General features: G+C 43.5%; 2 protein-coding genes across 7 annotated transcripts in view; one reads left to right on the forward strand and one right to left on the reverse strand.

Moving 5' to 3' along the window:
- Window positions 1-917: 917 nt before the first annotated feature.
- The window catches only part of ME1 (malic enzyme 1), a 131,685-nt gene continuing 111,479 nt past the window's right edge, over window positions 918-21,123 (reverse strand). For both annotated transcript variants that reach the window (XM_035109508.3, XM_035109509.3), the window contains exons 10-14: window positions 12,835-12,940; window positions 11,185-11,327; window positions 8,772-8,945; window positions 3,915-4,013; window positions 918-1,509 (exon numbers count right to left, since the gene is read on the reverse strand). In XM_035109508.3, the coding sequence (XP_034965399.1) occupies window positions 1,342-1,509; window positions 3,915-4,013; window positions 8,772-8,945; window positions 11,185-11,327; window positions 12,835-12,940 (690 nt within the window). In that variant the 3' untranslated portion in view covers window positions 918-1,341. The remainder of the gene's footprint in view (window positions 1,510-3,914; window positions 4,014-8,771; window positions 8,946-11,184; window positions 11,328-12,834; window positions 12,941-21,123) is intronic.
- Window positions 5,009-21,123, forward strand: part of LOC118082296 (uncharacterized) — a 128,038-nt gene continuing 111,923 nt past the window's right edge. For 2 of the 5 annotated variants that reach the window (XR_004692243.3, XR_004692239.3), the window contains exon 1: window positions 5,054-5,206. Coding sequence is in view for 1 of the 5 variants with exons in the window: in XM_088665939.1 (XP_088522065.1) it covers window positions 5,148-5,206 (59 nt within the window). In the remaining 4 variants the exon portion in view is untranslated. Of the gene's footprint in view, window positions 5,207-21,123 lie in introns of all 5 variants that reach the window. The other 3 variants (XM_088665939.1, XR_015948923.1, XR_015948922.1) reach the window with 3 other exon arrangements.

Raw genomic sequence — 21,123 nt, forward strand, 5'->3', positions numbered from 1 at the left:
GAGCCAGACAAATGCTGCATCTAAATCCAATCCTGAGAGGCATTATTCCCCACAATCTAAGGTGTCCAGGGGAAGGAGTGGACAGTATTTTTGAGGTGAAGGGGGAAATGGTTGAGGGCACTAGCAGTGGCCAGGGCCAAAGTGAGTGGGCACACCTCTTTTTCTCTCTCTTTCCTTAACCTATCATCAATTCCATCCCTTCTATTCATTTTCTCTCACATTCACAGTAATCCATTCACTCCCCATTTCCCTTGTATTGCCATCTCCCCCATTCACACACACTCCTTTCAGCTTTCCTTCCAAGGTAGGTGGGGGAACGATGCTCCTTTTTCCAACCTAGAAATGAAGGAAAGGAAGCTGTTGGGGCAGGAATTGAGTAATCTGTTTCGCCACTGGTAGCTCACAGTAGATGCCAAGTATGTATTGGGGACAAGGTTGTAGGAGACAGAGGGCTGCACTCAGGTTGTCCATCTGTGCTTTAGCGCTTCAAATACAAATAATTTCCAGTGCCGTTAACTAAAGATTGCAGATATTCAAGCTGAGCCACAAAGTAGCAGGTTCACAAAACAATTATTTTTGTTATCTCAGGCCCAAACTGTACAAAGACTATATATTAGAAGATGCATAAGCACCTCTTTGGACCAGACATTGCATAGTTCACATGCTCATTCACTAAGGCATGGATAGTTATGCTATGGAACATCCAGTAACCTTCCTCTTCGTCATTGGTTTGCCAACTGGCTTCTCTGTGAAAAATGTGCACATGCCTAGCAAACTACTGACCTAAACTACTTTTCCTTGACTAGGAACATTTGATCTGGCATCAAAAAACTTCTGGTTAGAAGTACTTAGCTTTTTATCTTGCTTTTTCTATAGGTGTCACCAGAAAAAAACATTAAAAGAAATAGCTGAGACACTTTTAAACTGATCATACTGATGATATATTGCTTTATCATTTGTTTGCAATATCGCAGAACTGTAATATATGACCATAATTTCATACAGATGTCTATGTATATGAAAAGTACATTTTAAATGTGCTTCTACAGTACTGCTCTGTCATAAATTTAGCAGAGCCCCTTCAAAAGAAATATTTAAAAATGCCTAAATTGATTTTTATTTTCTTAGGCGTGTGCTATTTTAGCTTAATTTATTAGCTTAAAGTGAAAGAATTATAACAATTCTACCAAAATTTCATGGCTTAAAAAAGTATTCAGTGCTGCTAGAAAGGAAAACAAATATATCCTGAGTTCTGACAAATTGTGCTATGATTTGACAAAAGTTGAAAGCTACCAAATATCTGAGTGCTTCCAGTATTGTTGCAGTGCTGCTGTCTTTCTGTTAAAAGTTCCCAGTCTGTATTTGCATGGCTTCTTGGGGCCAGGTGTAAGAGTCTGTCCGAAAGCTTTCATAGTCAGTGCTATAAACCTGGGAGCGGATGAATGCTTCCTTGTCTTCTGGCTCAGGGTGGAAAGTGGCTGTGTTGTTGCTGTAGGCATTCTCTGCAATCTGAGAGAGCAAGACAAATCCCTCATTGTTAGACTTCTGAATAGACCTGAGAGGTAGCAAAGTGTATAATGAAGAAAGTTCAATTTTTGGATATCAGGTATCAGATTCTTATCAGACTGATACCAATGAAGCTATAATCTAGCTATGAAAATATGCATCCAATTTTCTGGAAGAGATCAGCAAAATATACATCTTGAAATGAATTCTGCTTTAGATTCTTTTTCTTGGTTGGATTGTATTTCACACTTGGAGAAACAACCCCAAGTTTGTCACAGGATGCATTCTCAACAAGGAGCTACTGTTAATTTGGGCTCTAGGATGAGTGTTCACATATGGTAAGTGTTTGTACACCTGTTTGCCATGATAACATTCCTCATTTTTTTAGGTGAAAAATTGTAATACAATGTGCGAACTGGCTCTTTATAGCCCAGTCCTCACAATCCCTGCCTGTGGATATAACTGGCACTGATTTCCTTGGGACATATTTCTAAGAGTATGCTTAAGAGCAGGGGTCAGCAAACGTTTTCAGCAGGGAGCCGGTCCACTGTCCCTCAGACCTTGTGGGGGGCCGGACTATATTTTGGGAGAAAATATGAACAAATTCCTACGCCCCACAAATAACCCAGAGATGCATTTTAAATAAAAGGACACATTCTACTCGTGTATAAACACGCTGATTCCTAGACCGTCCGCCGCCTGGATTTAGAAGGCAATTGGGCTGGATCCAGCCCCCAGGCTTTGTTTGCCTACCCATGCTTAAGAATATACCTCATAGTCACTATTAGCAAGAAGATCTCTAATGCACAAAGCACATGTTTCTTTGTAAACAAGGGGCAAGTTTGGATCCATTGTAAGTATTTTTTAAAAGTAGAATGGATACTTTTCCCCTACAGCAAGGTATGAAAGTATCCAATTCTCTGCACCTAGATAAATTTACCAAAACATATTTATTGTAGCCAAAATGATTTCAGAAAGCCTAAGAAACCAAACATGAGCTGACTTAAGAGAAAAGCTTCGATCCTGTCATGCCAATTCATCAACCCAATGGATTCTGCTCTGAAATTTACTTTCAAAATTAATCAGAACTGCTAAAAACCTATAGAGAAGGAAATTGCCTCCCACCGGTACAGTGCCAAATCTGTAGATCAGAAATACTGATGGGAGTTTTGTTGCACACTCATTTCATTATACATGTTGATAAGCATTCATTTTTTCACATTAAAGAACATATCCCTATTAATGTAGGTTACTAAAATATATCTGAATATGTTTTTGAAAATATGTCTGTGTTACATATGAAGATGAGATGAAGTCAAATGTTAGTGTTTCTTGTGTGTCTTACCAGTTGTGTGTACTACCAGTTAAATATTTCCAATTCAGATAAAAACCAGGAGACTAGAAGCTAGATGGATAATACAAACCCATCAAAATAAAAAAAAATCCTTCAGTAGCACCTTAAAGACCAACTAAGTTTTTATTTTGGTATGAGCTTTCGTGTGCATGCACACTTGGTCTTTAAGGTGCTACTGAAGGAATTTTTTTATTTTGCTTCGACTCGGACCAACACGGCTACCTACCTGTAAAACAAACCCATCAATTATACTGACTATTGTTTCTAACTTAAACAAAATTAATATTCCTATAACGAAACAAATTTTCTAGAGCTGTTCACAAATGGTTTTGCCAAACAAAGAATGCTGGAGAATTTACGCAGAGAAACTTGCATAAATGTGTTTTAACATCTATAAAATATTTGTATTATAAACTTGAAGAGAAATGAAATATGACAACTCTTTCTACATGCAGTTGGAATCAATTACTATATAAGCCTGAGGGAATGAGTTCATGATTAGAAGCTTACTGACAACAAAGACTGATCTTTACATGAAAGATTATCTATATCCAGCTCAGCAATAAAAATAAGCCAACCTCCTGGGAGATAAAAAGGAAATGGGGCCCAGAGGGTGAAAGATCAAGGACACAACTAAACAAGGACCAAACTAGAGATTCAGCCATGGTCTCTTGTCCCTTTACATTTTCGTGAATTTGGACTGGTTAACCTTTCCTCCAGTGACATTTTTCCAAACCCCTGCAACTGCTATTCACCCCATCAGGGAAATCCTACATGCCATGCACTGTAGTGGAATATTGGCCTAGGATGGCTTGAGTTCAACTTGCCAATCAGCCATGGAGCTCACCAAATGACTGTATGCCAGTCACTTCCTCTCAACCTAATTCATAGGGCTGTTCTGAGGATAAAGGGGGAAGGAAGAGAGAAAACTGATTCCTGTCTTGAGATCCTTGGAGGAAGATGAAAATATAAATGCAATAATGAAATCCCACCTTCAGTCTTTGACAAAACATATTAAGTCTATTCTTAATTAGGAAATGCAAAATGTACTTACTTTCACAGCAATTTTCAGAGAGACATCTTGAATTGAAACTAAAGGCGGATACAAACGGCCCTCCTCTAAGTGTTTCTTTGAGACCTGTTGACATATGACCTAGGAACAAAACATAAGACATGTTCTTTTAGGCTCTCATTATACAGGTATCTTTATCTGAAAACCCACTGCCTAGAAATTGAATGTATGCAACCATTTTTCTATGACAGTAGAAAACCATTTTTCTATGGCCAGCATCAGCAGCCACATCCTCAGGCAAGTTCCAGGACCCTAAGCAGTTGTCCCCGCTCTTCGTTTTTTACAGCCCTGTTCTCTAAGCCACCATTTTAATTTCCCACAATGCCTCTGACAGCATTGCTCCAGGGCACTGGGAAATTTTAATGGCAACAAGATCCAGCCACTCTACACTGCTTGGCACACTGCTACTGCTGAAGCCACTAAGCAAGCCCTACGGTCCATACAGAGGGCGCTTTATCCAGCACCCCCTCAAATCTGCACTATGGGCAGCTTTTTTCAATTTCCATATGAACATGTTCACAGAAATAAACTTCTGGACTTCTCAAGTCCTGCTTCAGTAATTAAATGGGAGCATAGGATAAGTCGAACCATGTTCATCACTCAGAAAGCCCTCATGAGCACTCCTCTTTTAGAAAGGTCTCTGATAGGGCACACAGGGAAAAGGATGGACCTAGTAAATGATTAGTCCTAGGCATGGGGGTGGGGGTGTTAAAAAGACAGTTTCACTCAGCATTTATATAGCAATTTTCCAGAGCATACAAAGTGATTCTCAGTAATCATGCTGCATGCATCCTGAGAACCTACATTTGAAAATCTATTAGAGAGTTAAAAGAGATTAAGCTTGAGACATATAGAAAGAAATCCTCATGAGTGGAGGGGCAATGTATGCAGCATGGGTGGAAGAGGGATTATACCGTACTTTTCTGTCATGGTTATTTATTTAGATAGGACACTGAGCTAAGAAGACAGAAATAGCAAAGCACTTTGGACACAGAAAGTACTGTGGGAAATCATTAACCACAACAACAAATATGTAGACAGTGACTGGAATCTGCTTGACAGAGTGCTTGACCCCACCAGTTAAATAAGGTTATAAAAGGGAGGCGATCTCCCCTATTTTACTTCTAATCCACATCTAAGTAATTCCCAAGGAACTGGAGGAGCCACCTTGCCTTTTCGTGTACATCCTACACACGATGTAGGACTCTACAAAAGATGCCAAGAATTGACTGGCAAGAGATGATCTGCAAGAAAGCTTCACAAACTATGAGGCGGTTAGTGTTGAGAGTTTAAAATATACAGTTTTATTCTCAGATTTGGTTGATTATCCTATAATGGATGGTTCTATGATCCTGATTTTCCTTCAGTGTTGTTTTTCTTTCAGGGATACTTTTGAGATTACACACTCACAGACTTAATTGAAAAGCAGGAACAAGACATTACAGAGTACAAAAATAATCAGGTATCATTGTTAACACTTAAAAAGCTAAAACAGAATAAAATTCTAACAAACCAGAGCATAGCTGCCAAGTTTTCCCTTTTCTCGCGAGGAAGCCTATTCAGCATAATGGAATTTCCCTTTTAAAAAGGGAGAACTTGGCAGCTATGAACCAGAGAAGTTAGTACAAGTAACTAACTGAGCAAAAGAAAGAGCAGAAATCACTTTGCTGGAAAAGCAAAGTTATATCAGGACATAATGCATCAATATCCAAACAAGCAGCAGAATTTTTACTTTGAGAAAGAATTGCCTAGTACTATGAAAGTTGTACTTCCCACCACCTCTTAACACAGACTTGTAGCCTGGCAGCCATGGACAGCAAGAAATTACATGCAGATGCACAAGGCAGAGCCCTCTGTTTCTCCTCTGCACCCAAACCTAGAAATTTAACAGGTTGATGCAGAAAAGACAGGGCTTTCTGTCTCTTCTCTGTGGGACACGCCCCAGGCTATTATTGTGGGATAATTTACAAGGCAGGCTTAATAGGCAAGAAAGATTGTGTGTCTCTCCCCCCCCCCCCCCAGGAAATAGTGAAATAAGCTCTACTGGCAATCATTATTATAGTATAATAATTTATTATTTATGAATCCACAAGGGGGAGCTAAAATAAAAGGAGACATAAACCTTTTTTGTTTTTCCTGTGGCAAATCAGTAGGATTGCTTTTTCCTGGGATTTCTTGCCCCTTACAGGCAAGTTACATACATTTAGGCATAAAAAAGGTGGCAACATCCATTACCATCTAATGAAAAGCCAACATAAGGATGATTCCTGCTTTGTGGCAGGGTTGAATAATAAGAATTTCTGAACTGGAAAAATATTTTTCTTACTTTCCTTTATAATCATATTAAAAAGAAGGAGGTGGTTAGAGGCAGGCAGTAAATTGCTACATGAATTCATGAAAGATGGTGCTAGGCAAGTGGAATTTCTGTTCACACACACACCCCTTTCATTGGTAGATTCCCTGATTTTTATGGATCTGGCTCCTGGCCAGTGTTTCAACCATACTTTTAAAGATGAGGACAAATCTTGAAAGATAACACTCTTCTTACTGTGCCCACCAAATATACATTTAATGGTAGGACAACATCATGGTCAGTGCAACTAGACTTGAAATTATAAACATGATAATTTATTGTGCTATTAATTTCACTATGATGAGATAATACCCACAATTACTGTATGGCATTATAGTCTACAGGGCCGTAGATTTAGAAAACAGGACTTGCTGTTTTTACAATGACTAAACTGTTTTTGTTTTTAAATCAGTTTTAAATGGACAGGTGACAGATTAAGAGATCCATAGGCTGTGTACACATGTAGCCTTTGTAAAAGCACGAGTTGTTGTTTTTCATTGTGCACTTTTGTATGGAGCAGTTTGCAGTTGTACACACCTTTGCACAACGTCATCTAACGTGGCAGCTACTATCCATGTTGTCTGTACACATAGCTGGGAATAAAATTTAAAAATTCCTTCCTTAGAGGCCAACTAAGTTTGTCATTGATATGAGCTTTCGTGTGCATCCACACTTCTTCAGATACTAAAATTTACAGAGCATAATTGAGACCAGACGTAAGTGCTCTTGTAGCTGCAATATGACTATGAATCAGACTTTGAGTCATTAGGAGAGTGTGTACAGGGCAGAGATATGTGTACACTGTAATCTTAAGCATGCCTACTTTGAAATAAATCCCACTTTTAATGGGGCTCGCTCACAGTTAAGTGCATAACCTTAACATTTAACTAAAGACCTAAATGGCAAATTCTGCACTCAGTGTCACCATCAACAGATGTCTGCCTGAAGAAGTTATTTTAAAGTATCTCTATCTTTTCTATTACTTTCCAGCCCTGCTAAAACAGTCTGTAAAAGAAACCGTTTTTTGCTGACTTCCTCTCAATTTTGACATTTGAGAGGCTTTGCATGCTCCACCTTTAATTTAAAAAGTTTCCAAAGCACATTACAAACTATACATATGAGCCCATTCTAGAAAGTTTAAGAAGCCATGTCTTTTAAAATAGACATGGCAGTTTAGGGCAGAGAATTAAGACTTGCCATATCCAACTGAAATTACAGGGAAAGGTTTTAGCCATGAGGATAAAATTAACCAACTTATCCTCAGTCACCTCCTATGTGAAGGATCACTGCCCATCTTGGCTGGTCAAAGCTAGTGGAGAGAGTCTGGGCTTATTACTGATTTTTGCACATGAAAGGTCCAAATGGTTCCCTAGGGAAAAACACCTTGATGGAGGAAATCTGAGGAAATCTTGCCATTCTTAAAAGAGAGAGAGAGAGAGAGAGAGAGAGAGAGAGAGAGAGAAAGGGGGAGGGAGAGAACAGCAACAAATTACTTGCAAGAGCAAATGCTGTCAATTCTCTGAATTCACAGTTCTTCATGATTTTACATTCTGAAATAAATAACAGGTTCAACAGTACTCTTTCCTCCCTCAAAACAATGTAAGAGAATCACCCAAAATTAGGACTCGGAGGCTTTGGTATTTAATGGTGTTTGGGAAAATTTTACATTGTTTAGTGTATGCCCTCTGTCTGTAGTAGCACTGAATATGATTCCTTGCCTCCGGTCTCCCTTAAAGAGAAGAAATCAATGCCCAGTTCTGGGAAGAAAAAGTTCAGGTTCTCTTTATAAGAAGTTTCTTTGAAATAGGTTAATATGCTTATCTTAACTTTTGTTGCTGATCTTATTTTTAAAAGGCTAAGCTATTGTCAAATGCTGTAAATTCAAACAGAAGTAGAATTATTAACAAGCAAATATGTTGACAGTATATATCAGAGTGTTCAGAAACAGTCCCTCACTTTTACTTCTTCTCCAACCAGCTTCTTAAATAGAATTCTTTTTAAAAATTAATTGCCAGTCTCTATAATGCATACTTCAATCAGGATATCAACAATTCTATGACAGAATAATGTCTAGGTGAGGGTTATATCAGGTTAATATTAACCATAGGCATGTGTTCCTCAATACACATTCAGTCTATGTAATAGGAGAAGTACTGCTTTTGTTTCAGCGCTGGTTTAATCCATCAGATTTCTAATGAATTCCTGTCTCATTACCTTACACTGCAACCATTACACAGAAAGTATCAGTTTCAGTGTTTCAGATAGTATTCAGGCGTGTGTGGCCAGGGAAGATGGTGTGGTCTGGAGAGAGTTCTGTGGGCCAGATTCTGAGAGTCAGGATGGGGGGGGCACATTCAGTCCTCAGACTGAGGTCCCTCACCCCAAACTACCAGTCTGAAGACCCTATAACAACATGCTGTCATAAACTGATGTGCCATACATGTCCTTTTCTGGGCAGACATTATCAGGTATACAACAGTCAGTACCTCTGCAGTTGTGAGGAAAATTTCTTCACTTATATGTCTTATTCCACAGGCAACAACTCCAAGGGCAACTCCTGGAAACACATAAGCATTGTTACCCTGTCCAGGAACAAATGTGCGTCCATCTGGAAGAGTGACACGATCGAAAGGGCTTCCACTTGCAAAAATGCCACGCCCCTAAAACAAATGTTTTGCAAATGTTATTGGATGGAGGAAAATCAGAACCTGCATCTATATCTAGAAATCAATGTTTCCATAAAGTAACTACAGTATACCCGAAACTTACACAAAAGTCACAAAACAAGCATTTTGCAAATCTGACAATGTACTGTTAAATAAGTCTCTCTCCAGCCTGTGCATTGTCAGCATCAAGGCAAGTTCCAAACCAATCTAAACCCAGTAGACTTTTGTATCATAATGTCTCTTTGCGTCTGATATCTTGCTGAGACATATGATAACAAAATGGAATTATGTCTATTTCATATGATATCTATTACTTTATTTTTCAGTTAGGAAGAATTGGAATTTAGTATCTTCAGAACTAGTTTCAGCTATCCACATAAATGCAAGTAAGCAAAACTGAGACTCACATTATGACTATGTGAGATATATATAAAGGCAACCCCCCATTTATGTGGGGGTTATGTTCCAAGGCACCACACATTTAATTGTAATTGTGTATATTTGAAACACAATTGAAAAAGTCTGCAAATATCCTGTTCCCGCCCCACCCGTTCTGCCCGTTTTTGTGATGTTTCTGGGTTGCTTCTGGGTTTGACATGATGAATGTGTGTGCAAGTCGCTCACATATTGAACATGCATAAATGGGGTGTGTGTGTGTATAAATTACCCCTCTTCTTCTAGGAAGAACCATAATAGTTCACAGTGATGCCATCATAATCTCTAATGCAGTTTGTGGCCACAGCTTCTATCTGCTAAGGTAAAAAGTGCCATGAAAGAAATACAAATCCAACAGCCCTACTTGGCTAACTTGCTATCTGCTGAGGTTTGAGTGAAACAAGTAAAATAGTTGGTCCAGTATGCATAAAACTGCCAGCATTGGAAGATAAGGTCTGTAAATGCTTACTTGTCATCCTTCTTAAAAGGATTCACAATGCAATTCTATGCATGTCTACTCAGACATAACTCCCTTTCAGATCAGTTGGGCTTGCTCCCAGGTAAACAGGTATAGGATTGCAGCCCTCATGATTAAATTTAACTTTTAAACAGAAGGATCCTTGTTTAACTTACAGAACTGCAAATATGCATGAAACAAACAAGAACACTATATAGTTATTCAAAAGAATATCATTTAGCTTGGTGTCATGTAGATTTATAATGGCGTGCTTTATACATTTTGCTGGAAGATTAGGTACTTCGGTATATTTTTAGCTCTGGTTACCAGGTGGAGCTGCCCATTGTAACCATATTTTTAAAAATATTTGCATTCCTGTTTCATTCCTGCATTCACTCTAATGTATACATTTCGGTAGGCAAATAGGACATACTTAATATTTGTTTTCTATTTATAGAATTATAAATTTGTCCTGCATCAGTAGAGAAATTCCAAGGGGAAAGTACTTGACCCAAAGAGAAAGTATAAAGACTGCAATTCATATGCAGCAGTATTTAGATTATACATCATTTCATTCCAGCTACGCCCTCCCAAGTCAATGGACCAGTTGAAAGACAAGTTACATATATGGCTTAGAGACCAATCCTGCTCCTCCAACATCCCTAGGTTGATGGCTGGAGAGGATCAGGGTGATGGGTTTGTGCCTCTCCTCTAACAAGAAGAAATGCCACCAGTTTGGGGGAGCTCTGCTACAGTGGAGGCTCCATCTGGAACCAGGTCAAAAAAAGCCAGCAGCAGAAGCAGTAGCAAGATGTAACCCCCAAAATGAGATCTTTTATGGGTGGGGCAATGGCAGCTTGGAGCAATGGCAGCTTTGGATCCAATGGATTGAAAGCTCCTTGGTCCCACACAGCTCTGCCAATTTAGAGATGTAATAGCAAAAAGGCCTTCAGCCATGTCTTCTCTCTAAGCCCTCTCTCTGTGTACCTGTGGCAGGGTATGTGTCTCATGTTTATGTGTCTATGTGTACATGCAAGAGTGTGTGGGGTCATACCACACCTGGTATAAAGTGTGGAGTAGGCACACAAGCTGTTGGCATGTGGCCTCCAGAAGGCTGACCAAAAAAGCTTAGCCATTCCATTTCCCTTTGGAGCTCCTGCGTGAGGTTTGAAGTGAGGTGTCATGAGTACAAACAAACAAGTTTTGTTTTTTTAAATATTGCCTGCAAAGCATGAGGGGTTAGAAACTTTCATTTTTAACAATCTAATTATTCTACCTTGCTGCTGAAATAACATTCATTAAGTACAACCAATTCAATATCAATCAAGGTTCTTTCCTTACTTCAGTTAGAGTGTAGCAGTCCTCAGCAGAGCATTCTGCTTTGCTAGTTGGGTTACTGAGAGCAAAAATAATTGGCCTCTCGTTGAAGGAAGCCATATCCTGGATAATCTTTTTTGTAAATGCACCACCAATGGCAGCAACTCCTGAGGAAGACAATGGGAAATTTGGATGAAGTAACTGTTTTGATTCATAGACAAAGGGCACAATCCACCAGAACTTGTCCTGTTGCACTCATATGCAAAGGAAATGTGCCACTGTGGTACATTTCATTTCAATGAAGCTGGTGCTTGAGATATTTCAAGGGGACCAGCTCAGAATGAGACACTTCAGGATCTTAAGTAGTTGTAATTTTGACACATATTCAATTGAGTTGCATTAAGCTGTATGAACAGATAGATGCTTGAGTCTTGAGTCAGTTTAAACATATAATCTTCCTGTCTGTCTGTTTGTTTTTCTTCTGATATCTTAGTTCTCTCAAAGAAAGTATGGTTCAAAGTCTGTCTCCCATAATTTTTATAGGCTAATTGGTCTAAACAAAAAGTACTGGCACTTGATCTGCATTTTGCAGAGTTTATGTCAATTTTGCTTCTAGACAGTTAATCATAAGAATGTCAACCTTTTCTAGCCAGAGGGTATAATAAATTAGAAAACATAATTTCACTTATGCTTTATGGCTACTTTTATTAAAATAATTGTTTCTGGTCCAACAATAACAAGTCTTCTTCCTAAGCGGTGTCTAGCAAGACTCCATATATGGCATTTGCCGAGACTTGTTTTAAAGAAATCCCAGTCATGCAAGGAGAGGTTTTTTTTTTAACAATTAATCATTCGTATAGAAAAATCAATCTCAAATCTGATCAGTCTTTCTTCCTACACAGCAGATACACAGCAGATAAACATGGTATTTAAATAAATTCTTTTCATGTTTCACACTCAATGCTATACACTGCATTTTGATTATACACAGCTACCTGAATGTAACTGTTTATACCCTTTTTTAGTAAATTGAATTTAGTAGTGATTATTCTGTACAATATCCTGTACAGAATAGGGTACAGAATAATTGGTCTTAAATTTATTTCACAGAAAAAGGGTACAGAATAATCCCTTCTAAATTCCATTCACTATGAAACAATGTAACTACATTCAAGTAAAGGTGCACATTTTTATTCATAATGCAGTTATTGGAACAAAATTTAAAGATGGGGGAAGGATAAATTACACACTATTCTGATTATATTATGCCTCAGACAGCAAATGAGAAGAAGGACATAACCCAGGGAGTGGATTAAAAAGTATACATTGACCCAAAGCAATGAAATCTTCCTGACGTAATGCATCGCTTATCCACTACTTACACTACAGTTCAAAATGTTCTATAACTTCACCTGGTTTCAACCTCTGCAGGAAACAAAACAAAGCTATTTTATAACTGCTAACATCACTTCCTGAGGATGGTTTTTGGGGGCTGGGGGTTAGATGACTGTCCTTTGATCTTTGGATGAAGGACGATATATAATTTCAATTAATAAGAATAATACATACTCAGAACCTATTTTTATACATTGCATGCATATTCACAGCGTCTATATCAAACAATAAAACAAAGAGGCAAAGGTAGTATAAGTTGGACAAATAGAGATGTGTTACCTATAAGAGCAGTTGGCCTTAAACTGTTAACAATATCTTCTAGATTTTTCATCTCTTTATGTTGATGGGCAAACGGTTCTTTCTCAGCTGTTAGTGAGGCACGGCCCTAAGTTTAAAAAGAGAATTAATTTAATAGAAATATAGATTTGCATACATTCTGTGTTTTTTGTCTCAATGAAAGGACTCAACTTGTCCTCAAAAGCACATCTATCTTCTCTCATCTTACGAGTTAATACCGGCCACGTGCCAAAACTTACTCCAACCATTCTCTGATAGTATATTACAATTCCTCCAATTAAAAGCAGGTAGGTTTTACTAAGCATTTTTGTAACTCTTTGGAACGATAGATAGGATTTTCGAGGGAGATGTGTTCATACAACTTCTGGAAAATCATTATCATACACTTGTGTGAGATAACCTTCCAAAGTCCATTTGGTGAAAACCCATTAGAACTGGGGAGAAGGTAGCTGCACTCATTTTCAGAAAAAAACCCCAAACCTTCTGATCAAAATTCATGAGCAACGTTACCCTGAAATAGCTTAATTTGTTTTAATGTCTTATTTGCTTAGCGATCTTGCACCAAAACTCTCTTCAATGGTTGTGAATGGGTATCCCCATTTGCTCCCAACAGAAACTACTGACAAATGCAAAATGCAAACTGCCTCTTGTATTCCACTGATTGGTAAAGTTGGCACCTGGCCCCCTGAATCAATTAATATACAGAATGAAGGACTAGAAACAGCTTGCACTTCTTTGGTAATTAATTACACAGCTCACAAGAGGCTTGTCTATTCCTTTCCAAGCTTCAAGTAGAGGAAATTGTACGGAATTTAGAGAAGGGCATATAATAAAGCCAATATTTTCTCTCTAAAACTAGGTGGTCTTAAAATGCCTATCAGCAGCCTAGCTAGGATGTTTATGGAGAGAATTTTCTTTTCTGAGAGGGATAGCAAGCAGAAGGTGGGATTTAAGATTTCTTTGAGGTCCACTGCTGTTAGTGAGTGTGGCATAAAATGGTAGAACAGGAACATGGTCAACTGAGTACATAATAGGAATGCTTTTTAACTGATAATAGGTATGCTAGATTTCTGAAATTCAAAAACATGAGAGTGGTATTTCTCACCATGAGCTGGCTAGCAGGGGTGATATGCACCATTCCAGGTCTCAAACCTGTAATCTGCTTCAGGAGTGGCTGCAGCTGTGTGAAGGAACTGGAATTCAGCACTCAAGAAGAGCCAGTATCACTTACACTACAAAGAACAGGAGCCCTTAAATGGCATTGTGGGAAAAGGCATGCTTTTTGTGCCTCTAGAAGTGTTGGCCCTCCTAAGTAACCACAGCAAAGCTCTATGTCAGCTCACTTCTGAATCTGAAGGGGCTGGAAGTTACAAAAGCAGCCCCCTAGAGCTATTATGATTCCAACGGAAGAACCAATGAATATGCAAAAGTAAATAAAACTGAAGGGAGTCTACTTCAAATGCCTATTTTGACGTTTTGTGGTAAATTACGTGGTTTGGTGTTGTGGTTCCCTGCCCCACCCCCACCCACCCCCCAAAATTAGGCAAAAGTATAATAATATATATATATATATAAACAGGGACCTGTAAGTCCAGAATGAATAAAGAGAACAAGGATTTTAAAAGCTGTCATAACACAACTACATTTTTCCATTTAGAAAATATATTATAAACACACGTTTCCAGGTTTCTGCTTTGGTACAAATTACCTCACTGCATTTGTTCTCTTTCTTCTTCACTTCCCTGGTTGGTAACCACAAGTCTTGGTATTTATTTAATGGAAGGCAATATATTATCATCAGCAGTATATGGTTCAGGGTGACCACAAGACATAGCATAGATCTGTCACATGGCTAGCAATAAATATGTTGCTGTATGCTAGACTATGCCAGCATCTTTCAACTCACCCTTGATTTATTTGGGGATAGCTATTGTTCATCCCCCTCTTCTCTTATAAAGTTTTCTTTAGAGAATGAATTACTGGGTTTTCAGGTCATATAAATATGTACGGTACTCATGCAATTAATAAATGGTTATAAACATTTTCTTAGTATTGCTACCACAGAACTATTCTGAGATACTTGCACCTGGCCCCCGTTGTGACCAAAATGAAAATTCATAGCCCCTCCACAATACCCTCGGTCACCTTCTGACATACTCATGAAGGCCAATTTCAGGGCAAAATTACTGGGCTACTACCGGTAAGTACAGTGCTGTTTTTAAATACTCCAGCAGGTGTCACTGGGATTTTAAGAAAATACATAAAACATTAGTTAAAAAACAAAAACAAAAAACTAGCATAAAACACAGTTAACATAAATGGAAAAAGATCTTTTTTCTAGTTAAACTGCTGTGAGGGACAGGGGATATCGCGAAGTCCCTCCCCTCCTAAGTTCAAGCCAATCCCCGAGCACAGGGGGAAGCAGAGAGAGTTCCGATTCCAGTGGGGAAGCAGGAAGTCGTGTCCGAGGCTCAGGCAAGGTAGAGGAGCCAGGGTCCCAGGTGGGACAGGAAGGGGCGAATAAGGGCGGGAGACCCATCCCCCCAACTCCGGAATTACGCAGAAAGAGGAGGGGAAAGAGGATGGGTCTGCCAAAGCTTTTGTGTTGGAGAAAGACGCGCCAAAAGCCATTAGGAGGTTCTGAAACCGACTGACCACATCACTCCGTGTAAATAGCAATGACTTGAGCACTGTAAATACGCAGCACCAATAAAAGAATAAAATGCAGAGCTGCGTAGCGTCGTTACTCTGAAGTAGTCCACTCCGGCCACTGTGACAGCAACCTCCTAATGGCTTTGGGCTACTTTGGAGTTGCCGGGATGAGCGTGTCAGAGGCGGAGAAATGGCGGCAGATCGCGGAGCAAGCCCAGCAAGAACTGCAGCAGCTGTCGCTGCAGGCGCAGGGGGAATTGAAGGCAGCTAAAGAGGAGACTAAGAAGGTCCAGGACGACCGGCTACAACTTGCGGAACAGGTGAGAGCGCTTCAGGAAAAAGAGCAGCAATTAAGGGCGGTGGCGGTAGACCTCCAAAACAAGCTGGATGCAGAGAAAAACAAGGCGGGAGGGGCACCCCAAGTCCAAGTGCTGCCAGGAAGGAGAGCCGGGACCCTAGTAAGCAAGTTCAATGGAGACCCGAGGGAATTTCAGGGCTTTGAGACTGAGATTGTGTATGCTCTTGAGCTGCACCACGATGAGTTCCCTGATGATGAGCACAGGGTAGCGTTTATTGTGGAGCACCTTACCGGGGCAGCCAGGGAGTGGCTAAGACCGTTAATTGCAACAAGGAATCCTTGCATGAAGAATGTCAAACTATTTCTAGAAGGTTTGAAAACGATGTATTCGTCCGATAGTCATATGGACCAGACTAAAGAGGAACTTCATAATTTACGCCAAGGAAATATGACAGTTCGCGCGTATTGGGCGAAATTCACCATGCTGGTGCACAGATTGGGGTGGGAACTAGAGTCCCCCCCAATGCAAGCGGCGTTCTACTTGGGGTTGCATGAGGAGGTGAAGGATGAGCTCTCGAGAGGTCCAAAGCCCAGTAATATGGATCAGCTGAGCAAAGCGGCTCTGGCGGTGGGGGTGAGACAGGAATCCCGGTGGAGCGACAAGCAAGCAACGCGCGCAAAGTGGGCTTGGTTCCCACGGTCGCAGGAGAAGCCACTCCCCCAACAGCCCTTTCAAGCCACGCCTGGGGCCAGTCAGGACCAGGAACCCATGCAGATTGATAGCGCGCGCGCGGGGGCTTTTCAAACCCCAGCGGCGCCAAGACGCAAGGAGGGAAGGGGTGGGAATTGCTTTCTCTGCAACTCCCCCCAGCATCTCGTCAGAGACTGCCCACATCGCAGGGAGTGGCAAGGAAAGGCGGGAACGGTTGTGCCCTCCCCCACTGACGCAGCACCACAGCAGGGAAACGGGAAAGCCTGACTTCAGGAGACAAGGGGCGGCAGCCAGGCACAGTCAGCAGACAACAGCCCCAGCCCACCCACCCGCACAGAGAGGAGCAGAGCCAGCCCACCCCTCCCAGAGCAGGAGTGGTTCTAGAAGTGACGCTCACGCTTCCAAATGGCTATCCCCTGACAGTCCTCGCCCTAATTGACAGTGGGGCGTCAGCGAACTTCTTCTCGAGAAACTTTGCAGAAGAGCACCAGATCCAGCTTCTGCAGCTGGATTTTCCTCTGCACGTGGCAACCATTGACGGCAGAGAGCTGCTGGGAGGGGCCATCACTCATCAACCCCCCCCATGAGAATGACGGTTGGAAGGCACTCAGAGACACTGGCATTCAACGTCACCACCATCTCAGACCCCCCCATCGTTTTGGGCATGAGCTGGCTGGCGCGCCATGACCCCTCCATAAGTTGGCACCAGAGATGCATCACTTTTGGATCGGACTTTTGCCTGGAACATTGCATGCAGCACCAACCAGGGGAGGGGCCTCCGATAGCCACGGTGGCCACCATGCACGTCAAAGGGGGTGAAGCGATACCCAAGCCGTACTGGGACCTGCAGGAGGTCTTCAGCGAAGCGGAGTCCGACCACCTACCCCCACACAGGCCTTTTGACTGCCAGATCAACCTGGTGCCAGGGGCAACTATACCCCCAGCCAAGCTGTACGCCATGTCAGACCAGGAACTGGAAGATCTGCGCGCTTTCATCGACAAGAACCTCAAGCGGGGGTTCATCAGAGAAAGCAAGGCAGCAGGGGGCAGCCCGGTCTTCTGGGTGGACAAGAAAGACACGCAACAGCGCCGTCTTGTGGTGGATTTTAGACGCCTGAATTCAGTGACAGAGCCAGTGGCTTTCCCCATGCCCAGAGTGGATGATCTCCTGACAGCGGCACGCAGGGGCAAGATTTTCACCAAGCTAGACCTGAGGGGGGCGTACAACTTGATCAGGATCCGGGAAGGCGATGAATGGAAAACCACGATGTTCACGCCTCTGGGCTCCTTTGAATATCTGGTGATGCCCTTCGGGTTGCAAGGGGGCTCAGCATGCTTCCAGGCCTTCATGCACCACGTCCTGGGGTCCCTCCTCTTCAGGAAATGCTTGGTCTTCCTGGATGACATCCTTATTTACTCCAACGACCCAGTGCAGCACGTGAAAGATGTCAGGGAGGTGTTGCAGCGCCTGAAGGAGAACCACCTGTATGTGAAGCTGGAGAAGTGCAAGTTTCACACCAAGGAGGTGGACTTCCTGGGCTACAAGCTGTCAGACAAGGGGCTGGCGATGGACAAGGACAAGGTGCAGGCCATCCTGGACTGGCACAGCCCCAGGACTCGCAAAGATGCCCAACGCCTACTAGGCTTCGCCAACTTCTACAGGAAGTTCATCAAGAACTTCTCTCGCGTTACGGCCCCCATCACTGACTGCCTGAGAGGCAAGCAGAAGTTCAGGTGGACACCAGAGGCGCAAGCAGCGTTCGAAAGCCTCAAGAGGGTGTTCGCCTCAGACCAGAACCTGTTCCACGTGGTTCAGGACGCGCCCCTACGCGTGGAAACAGATGCTTCTGATAGAGCTGTGGGCGCCATTTTGTTGCAACTGGACGCCAACAGAGAGTGGAGACCCTGTGCCTTCTTCTCCAGGAAATTGACTCAGCCAGAGCGAAACTACACAGTGTTTGATCGGGAACTTCTGGCGATCCACGCTGCGTTCCAGCACTGGAGACACTTCCTGGTGGGCGCCAAGCACCCCATCCAGGTGTGCACCGACCACAAGAACCTGGAGTTCTGGAGAACTGCCAGGGTGCTCAACCAGCGGCAGATACGGTGGGCAGAGTTCTTCTCGAAATTCAACTTCTCCATACACTACATCCCGGGAGAGCAGAATGTCCGGGCGGATGCCCTCTCCCGCAAGCCAGAGTACATGGAGGAGGAGGCGCCACCGGCACCCAGGCACGTTTTCCCCCCGTCAGCATGGTCCTGCGGAGCAGCAGTGGTGAGCGAGGCAGAACTCACAGCACTGACGGCAGCGGATGAATTTGCCAACCGCATCTTCAGAGAACTGAGAGGGGGGGGGAGCAGGCAAAAGACTTTGCAGAACGCAGGGGGCTGCTTTTCTACAAGGGTGCACTGTACCTGCCCACCACCCAGCTTAGACGTACGGTCCTCAAGCAGATGCACGACAACCCAACGGCGGGTCATTTTGGGAGGGACAAAACCACTCACCTAGTCATGAGACACTTCTGGTGGCCAGGGGTGCGGGAAGATGTTCGAGACTATGTACGGGGCTGTGACACCTGCCAGCGGGCAAAGGTGGTCAGAGCAGCGCCACCAGGATTGCTGGAGCCCTTAGCCACGCCACACAGGCCGTGGGAAGTGGTGTCCATGGACTTCATCACAGATCTGCCTTCTTCCAGGGGCAAGACCGCAGTGTTGGTGGTGGTGGACCTCATGTCCAAAATGTGCCACTTTATACCGTGTGCCAGGGCGGTCTCGGCAGAAGAGACAGCCAAACTGTTTGTTGACCACGTATTCAGACTGCATGGATTACCCTTAAGGGTTATTTCGGATCGTGGCCGCCAATTTGTTTCCAGGTTCTGGCGGCGGCTCATGAACCTCCTGCAGGTGGAGGTCAGCTTGTCGACGGCTAGACACCCGCAGACCAATGGACAGGCGGAGAGGGTCAACGCCATTCTGCAGCAGTACCTGAGATGCTACGTCAGCCAGAGGCAAACGGACTGGGTGGATCGCCTGCCACTGGCAGAATTTGCCTACAACAATGCGGTGCACGTCTCCACAGGGGTGTCGCCCTTTAAGGCCAATTACGGGCGTGACCTCAGATCTTTCCCTGAGAGGGAGGGGGAGGAGGAGGAGGAGGGCCCACAGGCTGAGGATTGGGCAGAGGAACTGGAGACGGTGCACCAGCAGCTCAGAGAACACTTGGAGAGAGCCAAGGAAGCGTACAAGAGGGGGGCAGATCGCCACAGGCGACCGGGGGAGGTCATTAGGGTGGGGGACAAAGTTTGGTTGTCCTCGGAGGGCCTTCCCATCAGAGGGCGATGCAAAAAGCTGGCGCCCAGAAGGTTGGGCCCCTTCACGGTCACGCAACAGGTCAACCCGGTGGCATACAGGCTGGCACTGCCAGAGGACATGAGGGTGCACCCAGTGTTTCATAGATCGCTGCTGTCGCCGTACAGGGAAAGCAGCAGGCTCCGAGACAGCGAACAAACCCCTGAGGGAGGGGGGGAGAGGGAAGGCAGGGAGCAACTCAATGAGGCCACAGCCATCCTGGATTCAAGGTGGGGGGTGGGGGGCCTGGAGTACCTCATGGCATGGGAGGATGCTCCACCGTCCCAGAATGAATGGGTCCCAGCCACTCAGATACAGGAGGAATTCCTGGTAGAAGAATTTCACGCCCTTTTTCCCCATAGACCCAAGCCCTGGCACATGGAAAGGGAGGGTGAGGGGGAGGAAGCACGGGAGAGCAGTTCACCATGGCGCTGGGAAGCGGAGTTTGAGGAACCAGAGGATGAGGTATGGGTGTCACCGAGATCCACCCAGTCAGAGGAAGGAGCAGATTGGCAGAACATTTTTACCCCCACCAGCTCTGACGCCACAGACTTTTTGGGATTCCCGTCCTCCCAGGCGGAAGGGGGGGGGGCTTGCAGGACTGGGGGGAGGTGTTCACACCAACGGGCTCGGAAAGCACTGAGTTCTTAGGCTTCCAGTCGTCACCGACACCTGGGGGGGACCTGGGGAGGGGTGAAGGAGAGCTTGGGAGGGGGGTGGATGTGAGGGACAGGGGATATCGCGAAGTCCCTCCCCTCCTAAGTTCAAGCCAATCCCCGAGCACAGGGGGAAGCAGAGAGAGTTCCGATTCCAGTGGGGAAGCAGGAAGTCGTGTCCGAGGCTCAGGCAAGGTAGAGGAGCCAGGGTCCCAGGTGGGACAGGAAGGGGCGAATAAGGGCGGGAGACCCATCCCCCCAACTCCGGAATTACGCAGAAAGAGGAGGGGAAAGAGGATGGGTCTGCCAAAGCTTTTGTGTTGGAGAAAGACGCGCCAAAAGCCATTAGGAGGTTCTGAAACCGACTGACCACATCACTCCGTGTAAATAGCAATGACTTGAGCACTGTAAATACGCAGCACCAATAAAAGAATAAAATGCAGAGCTGCGTAGCGTCGTTACTCTGAAGTAGTCCACTCCGGCCACTGTGACAACTGCTAATCTATTTTAACTATGCATATAAGTCTCCCCTGTCATATCTCTGAGGCTGAATCCATTTGTTCTCCCTTTGCTAACTTTGTTAAGCTTCACCAAATTCTTATTAC

This window comes from Zootoca vivipara, chromosome 3 (genome assembly GCF_965207765.1).
Source record: "Zootoca vivipara chromosome 3, rZooViv2.hap1.1, whole genome shotgun sequence".
NCBI lineage: Eukaryota > Metazoa > Chordata > Lepidosauria > Squamata > Lacertidae > Zootoca > Zootoca vivipara.